Source organism: Lampetra fluviatilis, chromosome 8, assembly GCF_964198595.1.
Source record: "Lampetra fluviatilis chromosome 8, kcLamFluv1.1, whole genome shotgun sequence".
Lineage (NCBI taxonomy): Eukaryota > Metazoa > Chordata > Hyperoartia > Petromyzontiformes > Petromyzontidae > Lampetra > Lampetra fluviatilis.
Window position 1 is genome coordinate 12,234,060 of NC_136282.1, and position 17,191 is coordinate 12,251,250.

The 17,191-nt window shown below is 49.3% G+C and overlaps 2 protein-coding genes across 2 annotated transcripts in view; one reads left to right on the forward strand and one right to left on the reverse strand.

Annotated features, from left to right (window-relative positions):
• Positions 1–17,191, forward strand: part of BET1L (Bet1 golgi vesicular membrane trafficking protein like) — a 355,770-nt gene that overhangs the window by 132,548 nt on the left and 206,031 nt on the right. The window lies entirely within an intron of this gene.
• Positions 1–17,191, reverse strand: part of LOC144933891 (myosin-binding protein C, cardiac-type-like) — a 91,651-nt gene that overhangs the window by 67,507 nt on the left and 6,953 nt on the right. The window contains exons 2-10 of the mRNA XM_078859175.1: positions 15,249–15,533; positions 14,829–14,843; positions 12,388–12,438; positions 10,940–10,993; positions 9,650–9,718; positions 7,912–7,959; positions 6,528–6,605; positions 5,483–5,631; positions 4,246–4,363 (exon numbers count right to left, since the gene is read on the reverse strand). Coding sequence (XP_078715301.1) covers positions 4,246–4,363; positions 5,483–5,631; positions 6,528–6,605; positions 7,912–7,959; positions 9,650–9,718; positions 10,940–10,993; positions 12,388–12,438; positions 14,829–14,843; positions 15,249–15,533 — 867 coding nt within the window. The remainder of the gene's footprint in view (positions 1–4,245; positions 4,364–5,482; positions 5,632–6,527; positions 6,606–7,911; positions 7,960–9,649; positions 9,719–10,939; positions 10,994–12,387; positions 12,439–14,828; positions 14,844–15,248; positions 15,534–17,191) is intronic.

The following is a 17,191-nucleotide window of genomic DNA, read 5'->3' on the forward strand; positions in this document are numbered from 1 at the left end:
GGGGTGGTGGTGGGTGGAATTGTCGTTGTTTTAAATGACCGAAAAAAACAACGGTTCTAAACAATTTTACTTAAATGAATGAATAACGAGTGACGCCGCTCGCTAACAATAACCCCAGGGACCTCCCAGGGCCCCCCCAAAGCCTCGTCTACGAGAGTGGCTTCTGTGACGGAACGCTAGGTATCGCTTTCACTTGACAGCCTCTTGTCGATCCACTGCTGGATGAAGGCCTCCGATCAACGCCGTGTTGGGCGGGGGTGGAGTGGTTGTGTTTGCACGCTCGTCTGTATTCACGTGGCAGCGCTATTAACTTGAGAATTTAGCAGCGGTGTGCCCGATTTGTACTTAATTGAAATTACACATTGTAAAAGTCATTTTAATCACGCAACAAAATGAACTAAGGCAGACTCGTCTCGCCCATTATATATGCACTGAAATAAATAAAAACATCGGATCGTGTACATTTAGTTGAGCGTTTCCAATAGATAATAATAATAATAATTTATAGGAAATAAATAAAAGCATGCCGAGGACATGTCATTAAAAAAAAAATACGGTCCAAAATGAGACCCATCACAAAAATGAACCGCGTGAGATAAAAGAAAAAAAAACGAAACTCCTAAAATGTGCAGATGAACAAAATAATGCGATGGGGAACATCAAAATCTGCACGGCGAGTGAGAAGCGTGCAGGAGCGTGTTGGAACGGAACGAGATTAGCGAGCGGTGAGATGATGGGGGATCAACCTCCCAGAGTCGCTGTGAGCCGGGGGGCTTCATGTCAGCCAAGGTCTGTACCCGGCACACCACATCGTGTGGACCTGTCGCTCATGGCTGAGGCAAATGATCGCCACGCGCCTGCTCCAGTCTGTAGCAGTGCCTCGGCAAACGTGCGTAGAGAAATTCAGCCCTGTAGGGGAGTGTGCGCGTATGTGACGACGCACGAATATGTGTGTCAGCCTGTATGTAGGTCCTGCGCCTCCCCTAGGCCGACTCAGCCTCAAATAAATACCTGGTGCGATGTGTAAACATTACAACCAGGGAGACAAAGGCGGCCGGGTGTGTTGCCGGCCTGCATAAGTGCTCGCTAACAGCGTTTGCACCTACAGTTTGTTTAAGGCTACAGGAGGGATCTGTGTGTCGTGTGTGTGTGTCTGTGCACACGGTATGAAAAACGAGAGCAAAGTTGGCATTAGACATGAAAAAAACGAGACATAGACTCAGACAGAAAGACAGAGACGCCAGTCACTGTACCGGATCGAGATTTGAAGCGTCGCAGCCGATAGGCAGAGAGATGCCCACACCAGATTTACAATCCAGGGGAACAAAAAAGCATCATCCGTTAAAAGTCCGTTCTCTTGAGAACTTGCTTAAATTTAGAAAAAGAAAAAAACGGCAAAACCTCTTGAAGCCGGCAGAGTCAAGGAAGGGACAATTCGGAGTAAGTCCGATAATAAATACGGAAAATTAACAAAAGCAAGACACTACTAAGACGGGATTCCCGGCAGCGTCGGCGCTCATGGAGATGCGGGTGGCAGGGTTCGGCATTCTGCAGTCATCGGTCGATCGTAAATCTCAACGCTCATCGCGTGCAGGAAATTCCAGATTCGCTGCTTGACAACGCTAGGAAGTAAGTGATCGATGTGCCCCCTTAATGTGAACTTCTGTCGTAAAGAGGGATGAACTTCTGCCGTAAATGGATGGTGAAATGTACGTTTCATCATTCGGTATTTATGGTTGAGACATTGTAATAGTTTTGGTATGTTTAATTAATTTAAAAGTGCCCTTTTATTTGATTGTTTAATATTTTATTGTATGTGTTTGAACACGTGCTCTTGGACGCTCCGGTCATCGGCGTGCCGCACTCGTGGTCTCTCTCTCTCTCGTTCATTGTTTTCACATTCATCTCAAATATATTTAGCAAAAATATATATAACATTCGTCATCATCATCCATGTTCAATCCACTGCTGGATGCAGGCCTCCAACAAACCACGGGCACCTTCTCGAGATCCCGCGGTGTTGTCATTCACCACCCTGCACCTCCGCTCTCACCACTCCGTCCCGGCGGATGATTCGTTCCATTTATTGGCTGCCATTTCGACCGTCTTCTTAGCCATCCGAACATCTCTTTTAGCCATCCACATCCAGCGAAGCAAAGCCAATCCGCCTCTTTATTCGCGGCAATAGCCATTCGGATGAAACTGCACGACGGTTGTGGCTTTCAAAGTGGTTATTACATTTTTTTAAACGCACTACGCCGTTAAGTTATATTCTGTTCATGAGCACGATGGCGGTAAGTTCAGGAGCTAAATGACTATGTCGACGTCTGCTGGCCACAATGAGAGGGCTTCAGCAGAGAGAGAGAGAGAGAGTTCGCGTGGTTGTGGTGCTCCTCCGCCTCCGGTGAAGGAGTGCGGACGACATTGGTTTACGGAATGGTCCATAGTGTGGCTTGCATGGCGACAATCACAAGTACGGCTCTTCTATAATGCATCTCCATCAGTCTCCATGAATCTCTACGGGTCTCTGTGGGCTTACAATACGGTCCATAGTTCGAATTGCATGGACACAATCACAGTACGGTTCTTCTATTAATGCATCTCGATCAGTCTTCATGTATCTCTACGGGTCTCTGTGGGCTTACAATACGGTCCATAGTTCGAATTGCATGGACACAATCACAGTACGGTTCTTCTATTAATGCATCTCGATCAGTCTTCATGTATCTCTACGGGTCTCTGTGGGCTTACAATACGGTCCATAGTTCGAATTGCATGGACACAATCACAGTACGGCTCTTCTATAATGCATCTCCATCAGTCTCCATGTATCTCTACGGGTCTCTGTGGGCTTAGTGCACGGTCCATTGTTCGGGATGCACGGCCACAATCGCACTGTGGCTTGTCTTTAAGCGCTATGTAAAAAATGTAAGGTGTGATTAAACGTCATTTAAATTATGATTCTAGTTTCGAGATATGCCGTACGTCCACCATAACCGCAAAGAGCTCCACCTCCTATGTTTACATTTATTTGGTTATTTATTCCGGCTTCGAGAGGTTTTACTGTAGACAAGAAAAAAGACAAAACAAAAACATGCCCAAAGAGCTGAGCGGTAAAAAAAAAAAAATTCTTCGCGACGAATTCAATGCTTGCAATGGCAAAAAAAATTTACGTAAAAAAAACGAAATTTCTAAAAACAATCAACAAAGATGATGTTGCAAAAATTTAAAAAGGTACACAACTCCGGCAACGGAGTTTGTTTGTTTTGTTTACAGGCAGCAATCACGTGCAAGCTGGAGAAGGAAAAAAAGCGACTCTGACATCGCAGTGGTTTCAAACGATGCGATGTTGAGCTTCATTAAATACCTGCAAGTGTCGGGCGTATTCCCAACCACCACCGGGCTTGTACATCCACGCTGGTGGGATGGTGGTGGCGGTGGTGAATGCGCCAGACCATCGACTCATTCCACAAATAAGCCACGTGATTCTAAATCCGTAGATGCCACTGCCTTGAAAAGGACATGCCACGTGTGTTTTTTTGAGTGAATTGTTAATTTGACTGTGAGGTTTGCCGAATATGTCGGATTGCAATAAATGAGCATTTCAGGACCAATGTTTGGCAGAAGTATTTGTTGAAGCGGGCCAACTCTCAGACCGGTTTTGCCTTATTTAAATCTTATCGGCAGGGTCTGGCCCATTAAAACATAAATAAAATATTCGTCGAATTGCCCAGTGCTGTAGGCAAGAGCCATCTCTGAGAAAGCCGCGTAAGATTTTAACCGCATGCCGCCCGCATGCAATGAGGCGCGTGCATTCGTTCATTCAATTACAGCGGCTTTTTTTTCCCCACTCAGAACTCTCGCAGACAGCGGTCCTCCATCTTGTGTGAGAGAACGGCCGTGGAAGATGGCTTCACAGAACTACTTCTGAAGCCACTACAATAAAAGCCCCATTATGCATTCCCTGCTATAAAAAAACTTCGTCTAATGCCAATCAATCCAAACATTTTATTCTCATAGCCGTAATATATTCAAGAGGAGTACAAATATAAAGGTAACGTGATTATTTATCCTCTATGTGGTGATTGGTGACCGGGCTTAGACCAGAATCACCTCACCGTACATGAGAACCAAGTTTGATTTTAAGTTTGGCGACTGAAATCAGGGAAGATGGGATATCAGCGGTGCCTCTGACATGGCCATTGTGAACCCCCACCCCACACACAGCGGTGCGTCTCTACGTACCCTCGACCGTGATGTCAAAGGGGCAGCTGTCGATCTTATCCTTCATCGACACCTCGCATCGGTAGGAGCCACTGAAGTTCTCCTTTGCGGCGATCACCTTCATCTCAAACGTGAAGTCCTGCGGGAGCGTGTGCGGGGGACGGTGGAGAGGGCGGCATTGACGTGTGGTGGGCGGACCGGGTGGTATTGCCATCCCTGCGCTGGCGATGAGTGAACAGAGTGGCATTGCCATTTCTGTGTTGGTGGTGAGTGAACAGAGTGGCATTGCCATCCCTGTGTTGGTGGTGAGTGAACAGAGTGGCATTGACATTTCTGTGTTGGTGGTGAGTGAACAGAGTGGCATTGCCATCCCTGTGTTGGTGGTGAGTGAACAGTGGCATTGCCATCCCTGCATTGGTGGTGAGTGAACAGAGTGGCATTGCCATCCCTGTGTTGGTGGTGAGTGAACCGGGTGGCATTGTTATTTCTGTGTTAGTGGTGAGTGAACAGAGTGGCATTGCCATCCCTGCATTGGTGGTGAGTGAACAGAGTGGCATTGCCATCCCTGCATTGGTGGTGAGTGAACAGAGTGGCATTGCCAACCCTGTGTTGGTGGTGAGTGAACAGAGTGGCATTGCCATCCCTGCGTTGGTGGTGAGCGAACAGAGTGGCATTGCCATCCCTGCGTTGGTGGTGAGTGAACAGAGTGGCATTGCCATTTCTGCGTTGGTGGATGAAACATTTACAAATCGCCAACCGGACTCTAACCGCAACCTCGCTAGCTAGCCAACCGGAACCAGAACCCAAGCCTGACCCTAAAACATCACCAGCCCACCAGAAAACGAACCCAACCCCCAACCTTAACCTGACGAGCCAACCACAACAATAGCTCTAACCTTAACCCCGATGGCCGCGCTTGCCGACAGCATACCCTGTCCCCCCGACCGCTGACCCCAACGTGCCAAACAGATTGGCGACCCCACGGGCACCCAACACCACCCACCCGCCGGTGTTAGCTAGTCCGTTTACTTTGAATCACCAATGTTTGCCAATTCGGGTTTCATCACCAACAACAACAACAACAACAAAACAAAACAACATCGCCGCTTCTCCGACGCAAGCAACAAGTCACGGCAAAAAATAAATCAATGATAAACAATAACAGCCAAGCGAAATGAAGAAAAAGAATAGATAGAAAATCGTAATCGCATTGCTTAAAAAATGTTTTACGATAAGCGCAGCCACCCGGACCCCCCACCTTGGTGTTGCGGTCATACATCTCCTTGAACTGCAGGTGCTTGCCGGCCTTGCTGGCCAGGTCCATCCACTTGCCCTTGAACCACTTGACCGACGGCTTCTTGGAGAGGCTCTCGGCGTGCACCTTGGCCACAAACATCGCGTCTCCTCCTGCGCGTGGACGGGGGGGGCGGGGGCAGGGGTCGCGGGGTCACGTGGGTCCGGGTCAACGCGCGCGCGCGGTAGTGTAGCAGCTCGCGCTACGCTGCGCTACGAACCTGGCGACCAGAGTTCGATTCCCACTCATGGCCAATACCGGTGACGATTTTCTGCACCGGTCCTGGGGCCTCCTCTAGGTCGACTCGGCCTCAAATGAGTGCCTGGCGTGATGTGTAAACATCGCCATTGGAGAGACAAAGGCGGCCGGGCGTGGTGTTGGCCACTCACCCCCTCGTGTGCCGTGCCGGCCTTTATAGGTGCTCGCTAACGGCACTTGCCCCTCCAGTCTGTTAAGGCTACACGGGAATTCGACACTTCACGTGGCCTCAATGTGCACCAAGCCTGGCACAAGCGCCGTGGTTACGTCACCGCCACTTAGTGGCGAATGGCGGTTGTTGTTGGCAAAACTATTCCAATGCAGTAGTGAAAAAAAACACTGCAAATTACTCCGGTTGGGATGACACGTTGAAACATTCCCCCCATTGTAGTCTTTAGATGCAGATTCCTGGGTAAACACGAGTAATAATAGCTTCATAAAAATGTATCATTCATCCTGGCCAGAGTTCGGCAAACCAAAGGAACAGGAAGAGCCTTTTTTTGATTTAAAGCTTTCGTGACTGCAGGGATTCATCTTCTTGGTTCTTTCGGTAAAGTCACGTAGAAGGGATACGGACGGGCGGCGATGACGCAGGGTCACGTAGCCATATTAATCAGGTGAAGGTGATCCCATAGGGGTCATAGTGAGGTCACGTAGCCATGTTAATCAGGTGATCTTATAGGGGTCATCATGAGGTCACGTAGCCATGTTAATCAGGTGATCGGATAGGGGTCATCGTCAGGTCACCTACCCATGTTGATCACCGTGGACACGGGCTTCTCCAGGAAGAGTCCGGTCAGCTCCTGGCGGCGCTCCCCTTCCGCCACCTCTGCGCACAGCACGCAGCCAAGTGCGGTTACTTCACGGGGGATTGGGGGGCTCCACCGGGCACACCGCGGCAGTAGCTGGCAGCCCCCCCCCCCGCCGCTCACTCTTACAATAGCCACACTCACGACATCACTTGCTCCGCTCACTGCACAGGTAGCCACCGCCCATTACTCATGTAGCCCCGCCTGCTACTCGTGTAGCCCCGCCTACTACTCGTGTAGCCCCGCCCACTACCCAGGTAGCCCCGCCTACTACCCAGGTAGCCCCGCCTATCGCTCAGGTAGCCCCGCCTACTACCCAGGTAGCCCCACCCACTACTTATAAAGCCCCACCCACTACTCCTGACACTGATTTTTTAAATAATTCATTCATGGGAATGTTACGAACACTTGGCCGATTTTAATTGAGTTTCCATCCGTGTCTATGCACTTGTGCCAACGTGGAAAGCCTGTGGCCAGCATTCCATTCTCTGGAAAAAGATCCATCAGCAGCATCACGTGGCCATTCGGTGTCTGGATAACAGAGCTCACTCGGAGATATCTCAGAAGTAGTTCTATGATATCTCCTCCAGTGGGCCACTCTCTAACACGGCGAGCGCTCCAAACTGATCCTTCATCTCGCGACACAATGCCGATAGCGTAATCCGAAAAAAAGAATGTTGGGAAAAAGATCCCGAGAAATCCCGCTCGGATCGCTGCTGCTCTGAAAGTGCAAATTTAACGGCGGAAACTCCCGTGTAGCAAAAGTCACTTCAACCGCAGCGTGGAGGGTTAAAGGGCAAGCCGGCGGCTGTTAGCGTGGCAGGGTGAAGGAGCGTGGGGGAGCTGTGCAATGAGTGGCGGAGACGGGAAGCAGCGTTGGAAGTTGTCAGGGATGGACCGGCCCGGGTCTCTCTTTGGAGAGAGCGAAGCGGCGGGAAGGGCAGAGAGAGAGTGAAGTAAGCGGAGAGCCACACGGAGAAAAAGAGAGAGACACACGGAGAGAGAGACACACGGAGAGAGAGAGACACGGGGAGAGAGAGACACGGAGAGAGAGAGACACACGGAGAGAGAGAGACACACGGAGAGAGAGAGACACGGGGAGAGAGACACACGGAGAGAAAGGCACACGGAGAGAGACACACGGAGAGAGACACACACGGTGGGAAAGACACACGGTGGGAGAGAGACACGGAGAGAGAGACACACGGAGAGAGAGAGACACGGAGAGAGAGAGACACGGAGAGAGAGAGACACGGAGAGAGAGACACACGGAGAGAGAGAGACACACACGGAGAGAGAGAGACACACGGAGAGTGAGACACACACCTGGAGTGTTGCATCTCGCCAGAGAGAGTTTGCGCGCCATAACCAGCGCTGTACGACATGATAACAATAATAATAATAAACACATCGCCATCGCACGAATGCCCGGTCACTCCAGGTGATACAGCGTTCATGTCACTTGGTCGAGGCTGGTCATATACAGGGCGCTAGCGACCCACAACACATACACAGATGATATATTACCGCAGGCTGCGTCATCTACAGACGTTGCATTGGAATAGCGGTGATGGCACGAGACCCTGACGAGTAGAGGAGGCATTGGGTTGCTCCTCGTGTTTGAAGCAACACACAAATCACTTGCAACGTGTTGCCCCATGTGTCGGTGACACGGAACGGACTAAGCACTCAATGATGTGCAGTTGATATGTCATAATAATGGTCGTATAATATGAATCGCTTTAACACTCATCATCATCATCATGGTAGTTATCGATACTATTGCCACCATGAGCTTAACGCAGTATTCATGGTAATATTCATTGAAACTATTAGACTGATTAACTATATGAATTGTTACTTAAATAATCATCACCGCCATAATTCACGGATACCATCATCATAATTAACCGCTACCATGATAATCATTACAATAACAATACTAATCATCATAATCCTCATCGGTTTTCATCACCGGCACATTGTTATCATCATCATTCACAGCTACCATCACAATCATCAGTACATTTTTCAATCATCATTATCATCTTGACTTAAAGCTTTCGTGACTGCAGGAATTACTCTTTGGTTCTTTCGGTAAAGTCACGTAGAAAAATCAAATCATATATTGATTTTATTTTCGACGTGGCGTAGATAGGTTCAAATAACTACGACGTTTCGATCGCAACGCAAACGTTCGTCTTTGAACGTATCTACGTGACTTTAACCGAAAGACCCAATAATATCATTATCATCATCAGTATCATAAAGGGTTTCATCATCATCATCATCATCCCATTCACCATCATGGCTGTGTGTGTGCCACCACAAGCACTTTCTCTCGTGAGCAAGTCTTTAGTATTTTTTTCAATAATCATCATCATTAGTATCATGAAGAGAATCATCATCATCCTCTCAATCGCCATCATGGCTGTGTGTGTGTCATCACACGCACTTTCTTTCGTGAGCAAGTCTTTAGTAATTTCTTCAATAATCATCATCATTAGTATCATGAAGGAAATCATCATCCACTCCATCGCCATCATGGCTGTGTGTGTGTGTCATCACACACACTTTCTCTCGTGAGCAAGTCTTTAGTATTTTTTTCAATAATCATCATCATTAGTATCATGAAGGGAATCATCATCATCATCATCATCATCCACTCCATCGCCATCATGGCTGTGTGTGTGTGTCATCACACGCACTTTCTCTCGTGAGCAAGTCTTCAGTACATTTTTCAATAATCATCATCATCATCATGGCTATGTGTGTGTGTGTGTGCCACCACACGCACCTTCTCCTGTGAGCAAGTCTTCAGTACATTTTTCAATAATCATCATCATCACCATCATGGCTATGTGTGTGTGTGTGCCACCACACGCACCTTCTCCTGTGAGCAAGTCTTCAGTACATTTTTCAATAATCATCATCACCATCATGGCTATGTGTGTGTGTGTGTCACCACACGCACCTTCTCCTGTGAGCAAGTCTTCAGTACATTTTTCAATAATCATCATCATCACCATCATGGCTATGTGTGTGTGTGTGCCACCACACGCACCTTCTCCTGTGAGCATGTCTTCAGGATTTAATTCCGGCGCGGGCGCGTCTCCGTCGCTCGCTGGGGCACCTGTGGCGCGGGTTCGGGGGGGAAAATCGGTCAAAACAAAGTCGGCAAAAAGCATCCGGACAGTTCAGCGGCCAAGAGATGGGTCACCAGAATGCGCGTGCAAGTGGCACCCCATGGTAATACGGGTGAGGAGCGGTGGAGCAGCGGTTAGCGCTACGCTTCGTTACGAACCCGGCGACCCGAGTTACATTCCCGCTCACGGCCCACACCAGTTACGATTATTGGGCCTCCCCTAGGTCGACTCAGCTTCAAATGAGTGCCTGGTGCAGTGTGTAAACATCCTCACTCGGCAGACAAAGGCGGCCAGGCGTAGTGATGGCCACCCACCCCCTCGTGTGCCGTTCTGGCTTTCATAGGTGCTCTTTAACAGCACTTGCCCCAACAGTATCTTAAGGCTACACGGGGGATCTCTGTCTTTATACTAGGACAGGCTCCTCGCGGCAAGGTTTTCAAATTACATTCTGCGCTTAATCATCTTGCACCTTGTTACCCGCTGCACGTGCCTGATGATTGGAAAACCTGTCCCACGTGACAGAGAGCGATTCTTTGAAGCCGGATGATTGCATTGTGTATATGCATCTCAATTGAAATTTGCACTCTCCACGTGACAAGAGACGCACGCGAGATCGATATCTCAATTTGAAGCAGCATTTTCCACGTTACATGCGATGTGTTTACCAATCATCGGGCTTGTGCAGAGAGTGAACGCGTGCTTTGTATTTGAACAGAGCACGTGGGTAACCAGGGAAAGGCGTAGGGCTACCGTAGTGGGTCGCGAGAACTGGAGTTTGAGCAACTTTGTTTTGCCATTGAGTATAAATATTCACATCACAGGATCTCTTCATCATCATCATCATCAACTCTACCACCGCTACCTGCAGTGCCACCACCACGACCTCCACTTCCACCACCACTACCGCTACCACCATGAATCACAATTCCCACCACCCAACTATTCCTCCATCTTCATTACCACCACCACCACCACTATCCACCACAACCACCAATGCTGCCTCTGCCATTACCACTGCCTCTACCACCGCTACATACATCATGTCCACTTCCTTCTCCAACCACCACTACATACACCACCACTACCTTCACTTCCACCACGAACACAACCACAACCATAACCCTAACCATAACCCTAACCATAACCCTTATCATAACCCTGGCCATAGCCTTAGCCACAACCGCTTGCATCCACACAAGCGTCATCACCGTTAGCATTGGCCGCCGCAGTTGCGCTTTGATCTGGAGCTCCGTTCGCCTCCGCTGGGGGGGATGAGAGAGAAGTCACCTTGCATCAAAACAACGCGAAGCCGGCACGCCAGTCCACTCAGGGAATCTGCATCGCGTTTATCGTAGCATCATAGATTTACGGTTAAATATGTGCCATAAAAAATATAGCATTCTTAGGTGTTCTTTTTAGTACGTCTCGGTGTACATTTATCTGGTATGAACTCCTCTCCAATTATATCTTGGAAGTGAATGGAAGAATGCGGTTCGATATACGACATTTTACGTTACGGATGCGGTTTTTAAGAACTTACCTGTTCCGTATACCAAGGGATGCTCATATTAATGATTCGATGTATGCATCGTGAGTTTAAGAGCATATTCACATGAAGGGGAAAATTCTGGTAAGGTAATTTCGTTAAGGTGATTTTCTCGGGGAGATAGAGAAACTATATTTCATGGAAAGGTCACGGAATGAGGTGGATATCGAAGGTTTGAAAATAAATCAAGGAAGCGCCGAATCCGATTCGTCGTCTCACTGGACAATCTGCGAGAAGAAAAAGAGCTTCATTGCTCATCGGATTCTTCCAGCCTAAATAAAGATTGTGATTGTGACGCAGGAATTTTTATTGTGAATTTGATTGCGAATTTTGATTGTGAAATTTTTTAACGTGAATTTTTATCGTCAGTTTTGTTTGTGAATTTTGAATGTGGATTTTTGCATTTTGATTGTGAAATTTGATTGTGAATTTCGATTGTAAATTTTTATTGAAAATTTTGATTGTGAATTTTGATTGTGAATTTCGATTGTAAATTTTGATTGTGAATTTCGATTGTTAATTTTGATTGCGAATTTTCATTGAGAATTTTGATTGTGAATTTCGATTGTAAATTTTTATTGTAAATTTTGATTGTGAATTTCGATTGCAAATTTTGATTGTGAATTTGATTGCGCATTTTCATTGTAAAATTTGATTGGAATACAGGAATTTCCCACGAGCTCACGGTAGACTTCACCATCGGTTTAACGACGCCTTCACAATCGTTCCAACAACGTCGCCGTCACGATTATAATCGACGGTTCAACGCGTCCTCGCTTGTGTAAGAAGATGGTATTGTGGTCTGGGATGCGAAAACTTAATGGACTAATTTATCTGTTGTGATAACTTCGGTTAATTAATGTTGTTTTTGCTTATTTTGTTTTGGTGCCATTTCTTTACCATTCATTTGCTCATTTTTATTTTCTCGGCGTTTTCACTTGCTCGATAATTGCTATACAATAATAGTATGTGGCCCGTATACGCAATTAGTGCACCGTATCGCGGGATGCAATTCGCATGAATGACGCGATGTAAAATAAAATTACGAATAATAATAAAAAAAAACATTATAATTGTAATGAATGAAGCCGATTTGCTTTGTTCGTGTACCTGGTGCGGGCGACGCGTCCATGGCTGCAGGGGCAGCTACCGGAGTTGCTGCTGAACAACACATTCAACAATCCCAGACTCATGTCAACATCAATCGTCGTCGTCGTCAAATGACCTTGACAATTAATCGTTAAATTTCGATTTAAAGCTTTCGTGAATGCAGGGATTCATCTTCTTGGTTCTTTCGTAGAAGGGAGAATTATTTTATTATGTTTTATTTTTATTATTTTATTATTTCCCTTCTACGTGACTGTACCGAAAGAACCAAGAAGAAAAATTAATCGGGAGGTTAAAGGCGCAGCCCTGCAATTGCCTGCTTACACCACTGCTGGTGCAACGGCCTCCACTACGCGGAGCACGAGAGAGCGAGGACGTCGGGAGGAGGTATTTTTATTACTACTACTACACGCTTTCTATGAACTCACTCTGTCTGTTGTTGTTGTTGTCGTATCCTTAAATCTTGTAACTCAATTTTAACCCACTTCCCAATGTGGTATCGACTGCAAACTTGGTATACTTATGTCATACTGATGACAATACTATATTCTATCATTAAAAATAAAATAAAATGAATTTTAACGTTATTTTTTATATGTTATGTTTCGGCTTGGGTCTAATTGTCCACGCTCAACTGACGTTGGCTGTAATTGGCCGCGGTCCCTTACGTTATGGAAAGCTTCAGGGCCACTTCATGGAGTCGTGGAGTTCTTCCAATACTAGTACATTTCATGACAGCGTGTTTAAAAAAAAAGATTTTTTTAATTATTACCTATTGGTTACGGAAGAAGTGGGAGCACCTACCCCACGCTTAATCCCACCACACGCTGCTCGCAGATCGCCTTAACTGTGGTGCGACGCCCATTCATACCGCTGGGGTGGACGGAGATCGGTGGGGAATTGAACAAAAAAACGCGCCCCATTTGTTTCGGCTGCCGCGCCGGGGAGATCGAACTGGCGATCCCCGCCTGGATTGGTACGTGCAGCGTGCTCGCAAATCTGACGTGGCCAGCGTCCCGGCCTTCATCGTTAAACACCACTCTTCGTTAATTTCAGAAAAGCAACATGACGGTGTTTGTTCCCAGTGTCACGTGATACGTGTTTAGCAATCATCAGGCACGTGCAGCGTGGTCGCTGGAAGGGATTTTCAGAAGTAGTTATGTAATGCCGAAGCTCCTTCTGCAGTGCGTTCTCTATCGAGGGGAGGGGGCGGTAAAGTGGATTTGTTTGATGTGCTTAAAACATTTTTTAATTTCATCAGGGAAGGCCCATTGTGGTAGCTCTTTTTCAGAAGCGACCTTGCCACAAATGATAGCTCGACGAAGTGGCTCATCACGTTGAGATGTCTATCAGCCAAATACATTTATAAATTTGGAGGGAAAAACCGGAGGACCCGGAGTAAAATCCACGCGACCACGGGGCAAAAACATGCAAACTTAAAATATACAGGCGTCAGGGTCGGGATTGAACCCCACGACCACCTGTATACCAGGCGAGGTAGTTGACATTTCGCCACCGTGGCACCCCAACCAGATGACGACCAGGATAGTTCCATTGAGTCGAGCATTGCCTAGCGGGAGAATTCCAAATGGGAACCGCAGACATCGTTACACGGCGCCCATAGCACAAACGGGAATTCAATTGAGGGAAAGAGAACATTCCTTAGAATGGTGTGCAAATGAAAATTAAATCACCGCACGAAATGAATGGAGGTAACGAGTTAATGGACACGCGATGGAAATACAAAAGACAAAGATACCCCGTATAGCCTACATAGACCGTTGGGGTCAAGTGCTGCTGTAAACACATAAGGAGGGCACGGAGGCAAGAGGGAGTGGACGTGGTGTGGCCATCACCACGCGCAGCCCCCCCCCCTCCCCAGTTTTGGGGTGCTCATTTGAGGCTACGTCGACGTAGCAGAGGTCCAGGTTCAGATATCGCTCGCCCACTTGATGTTAGCCGTGGCCGGGAATCGAATTCGGGCGGCGGAGGGCATTGCGCAACGCAGCTGAACACTGCACCACCACTCCTCGCGGTGGGCAAAGACAAAGATCCTCCCATGTAGCCACCCGTACAGGCTGCTGGGGCAAGTGGTGTTAGCGAGCGCCTAATAAGGCTGGCATAGTGCACGAGGCAGTGGTGCGGTGGTCATCATCACCACCACCACCACGCACGGTCGCCTTTGCCTCCCCAAGAGGTGACCGTGTACACACAGCACCAGGGTGGCGGGGACACACAAGACAAAGACAAAGAAAGATCCGCCCTGTAGCCTTTCAGAGGTTGTTGGGGCGAGTGCTGTTAGTCATCACACACGCACACGTGCTCACGTGCTTTGCCACACGAGGTGAAGTAAGTACACACTCCCTGGGGGGGGGGGGGGCGGTGAGCGCCACGTGGCTTCGACGACGCACGACTCGAGACACGCGGGTGGCAGCGTCAGGGACCAGCAGCCACCGCCGCTCGGCTTGACCAGTGGCAGACGGTGCGCGACCCTTGACCCCTCCCACACCGGCGAGGGTTAAGGTGGTGGCAGGGCCGGATTGAGGCACGGGGGGCTTTAGGGGCTGCAGCCCAGGGGCCTCCAGAGATGAAGTGAAAAGTAGTTTCGTTTGCGAATGCTGAATCTTTATTTGTTGTTGGCATCGTAAAATTAAATTAAATTTTTTTATTTAACTTTGTTTACCTTTTTAAAATATTTCCTGGGGTGGGGGGGGGGTCTGACAGTACCTGTAGCCCAGGGGCCTACAAAATCGTAATCCGGCCCTGGGTGGTGGGGGGGGGGACGGTGGTTGGGTGGATGTGGGGGTGAGGGTGGTAGAACGTAGCGCGGCCACGTCGCTCCACGAACGAGCGCGCTCCCTCACCCTCCTCCACCGCCGCAGCAGCAGCCTTGACTTTGAGCTCGAACTTGACCTTGGAGGTGCCACACACCACGGCGTAGGAGCCCGCGTCCTCCGCTGCGGCCGCGTCGACCTTGAGCGTGTGGCGGCTGCCCTCGGCCTGCACGGACACGCGACCGCCGGCCGCCACCTCCTTTCCGTCTCGCTGCCACTTGACCTTGGCTCCGACCTTGGCCGTCTCGGCCACGAACTCGGCCGCTGAGCCGGCGGCCACCTCAAGCGAGGTGGGCTTCTTGCTGAAGGCGGACACTGCGCGGAGACGCGGAGACGCGGTGACTATTGATTGGTGGTGGTGGTGCTGCTGGTGATGGTGGTTGGTGGTGGTCGTCGTGGTGTTAATGACGATGGTGGTGGTGGTGGTGGTGGTTTTGCTGGTGGTGGTTGTGATAGTGCTGGCACGGCGGGGAGCACAGTTGGCGCATCTGCCAGTCATCTCACTCAATCAACCCATGGGCACTTTGGGTCTGTCCCGTGACCTCCTCCTGCCAGCAGCGAGCCTTCGACACTTCACGTGGCCTCGAACCACGCCTGGCCTGGCGCAAGCGCCGTGTTGACCTCACCGCCACTTAGTGGTGAACGGTCGTTGTTGGCTGTGGTGATGATGATGGTTTGGTGGTGATTGTTGTCATGTTAATGCTGCTGGTGGTCGTGGCTTTTGTTGCTGTTAGTCGTTGATGCTGGCTTAGCTCGTGATGGTGGTTGCTGCTGTGACGCTACGAACCTGGCGACCCGAGTTCGATTCCTCGCTCACGGCCAACACCGGTGACGATTATCTGAACCGGTGCTGGGCCTCCCCTAGATCGACTCAGCCTCTAATGGGCACCTGGTGCGGTGTGCAAACATCGCCACTAGGGAGACAAAGGCGGTCGGGCGTGGTGCTGGCCACCCACCCCCTCGTGTGCCGTTCCGGCCTTCATAGGTGCTCGCTAACAGGACTTGCCCCTACAGTCTGTTAAGGCTATAGGGGGATCTTTATCTTTGTCTGTGACTACGTGTGCACCCACCACTATCTACTCCGTGGGAATGTAGGCAAGTGGCTGAGTGGCAGTCGCGTCTACGAAACCGGCGTGCCCCACTGCACAATTTCAGGAGACACGTCAACCCAAGTGCCACTTAAATATAACGATGAAGTCACTGGCTTGTGACTGGGACCTGACGGGAGCCGCCCTGCCCCGTGGCGAGTGAGGATGACGCCACCTTTGACCCCCTCGTGCGCCATCATCCCGCACCAACCCTCGGTTCCTCCAACCGCAACGCAATCCGAGGCCTCTGTATTCTTAGTCACGGCCCAGGCTCTGGCTCAAGATTATCGGAGCGAGGGACCACAGGCAAGCTAGACGGCTACCAGGCGGGTGAGCCGGCGCTACCAACAATTTCCCAAGCTCTGCGGTCCCCTGTATATGAAGGCGCTATCAGCCGATTAACAAGTATTTACACGTGGGAGGTAGCTGAAGCAGCTGCAGAAACTCCGAGCGTGCGAGGGGACAACACTCTATTCCCGTGCGGATTGAACAGGCGAAGTCCCCGTTTTGCAGAAAGTGAGTTCCATTTGTGCGGTGATGCACCAACCCTCACTGCCTCCACAGCGCCGAATTACAGACCACGGGCGTCGCCACCAATGCCCGACTTATTCAAACTCCTACACTTACAAGAGTGAGGGCTCACGACCGGCTCTTCATCACTCCACGCCCTGACCACTGCGTCATAGACGAGACCACGGCACGCCCGCCAGACCGCAGCAGCATTGTGCTCTGTGTGTCTGTGTTGTGCTTTGGCTACGTACGGCGCGAAAGAAGTTCAACGTGCGTACACACTATTGCCTGGGAACACTGCAGTGTGGCCTATAAAAATTACTCGATTGGGATGGCACGTAGCAACGTCGCAGCCTACTGGCAGACTGATATCCT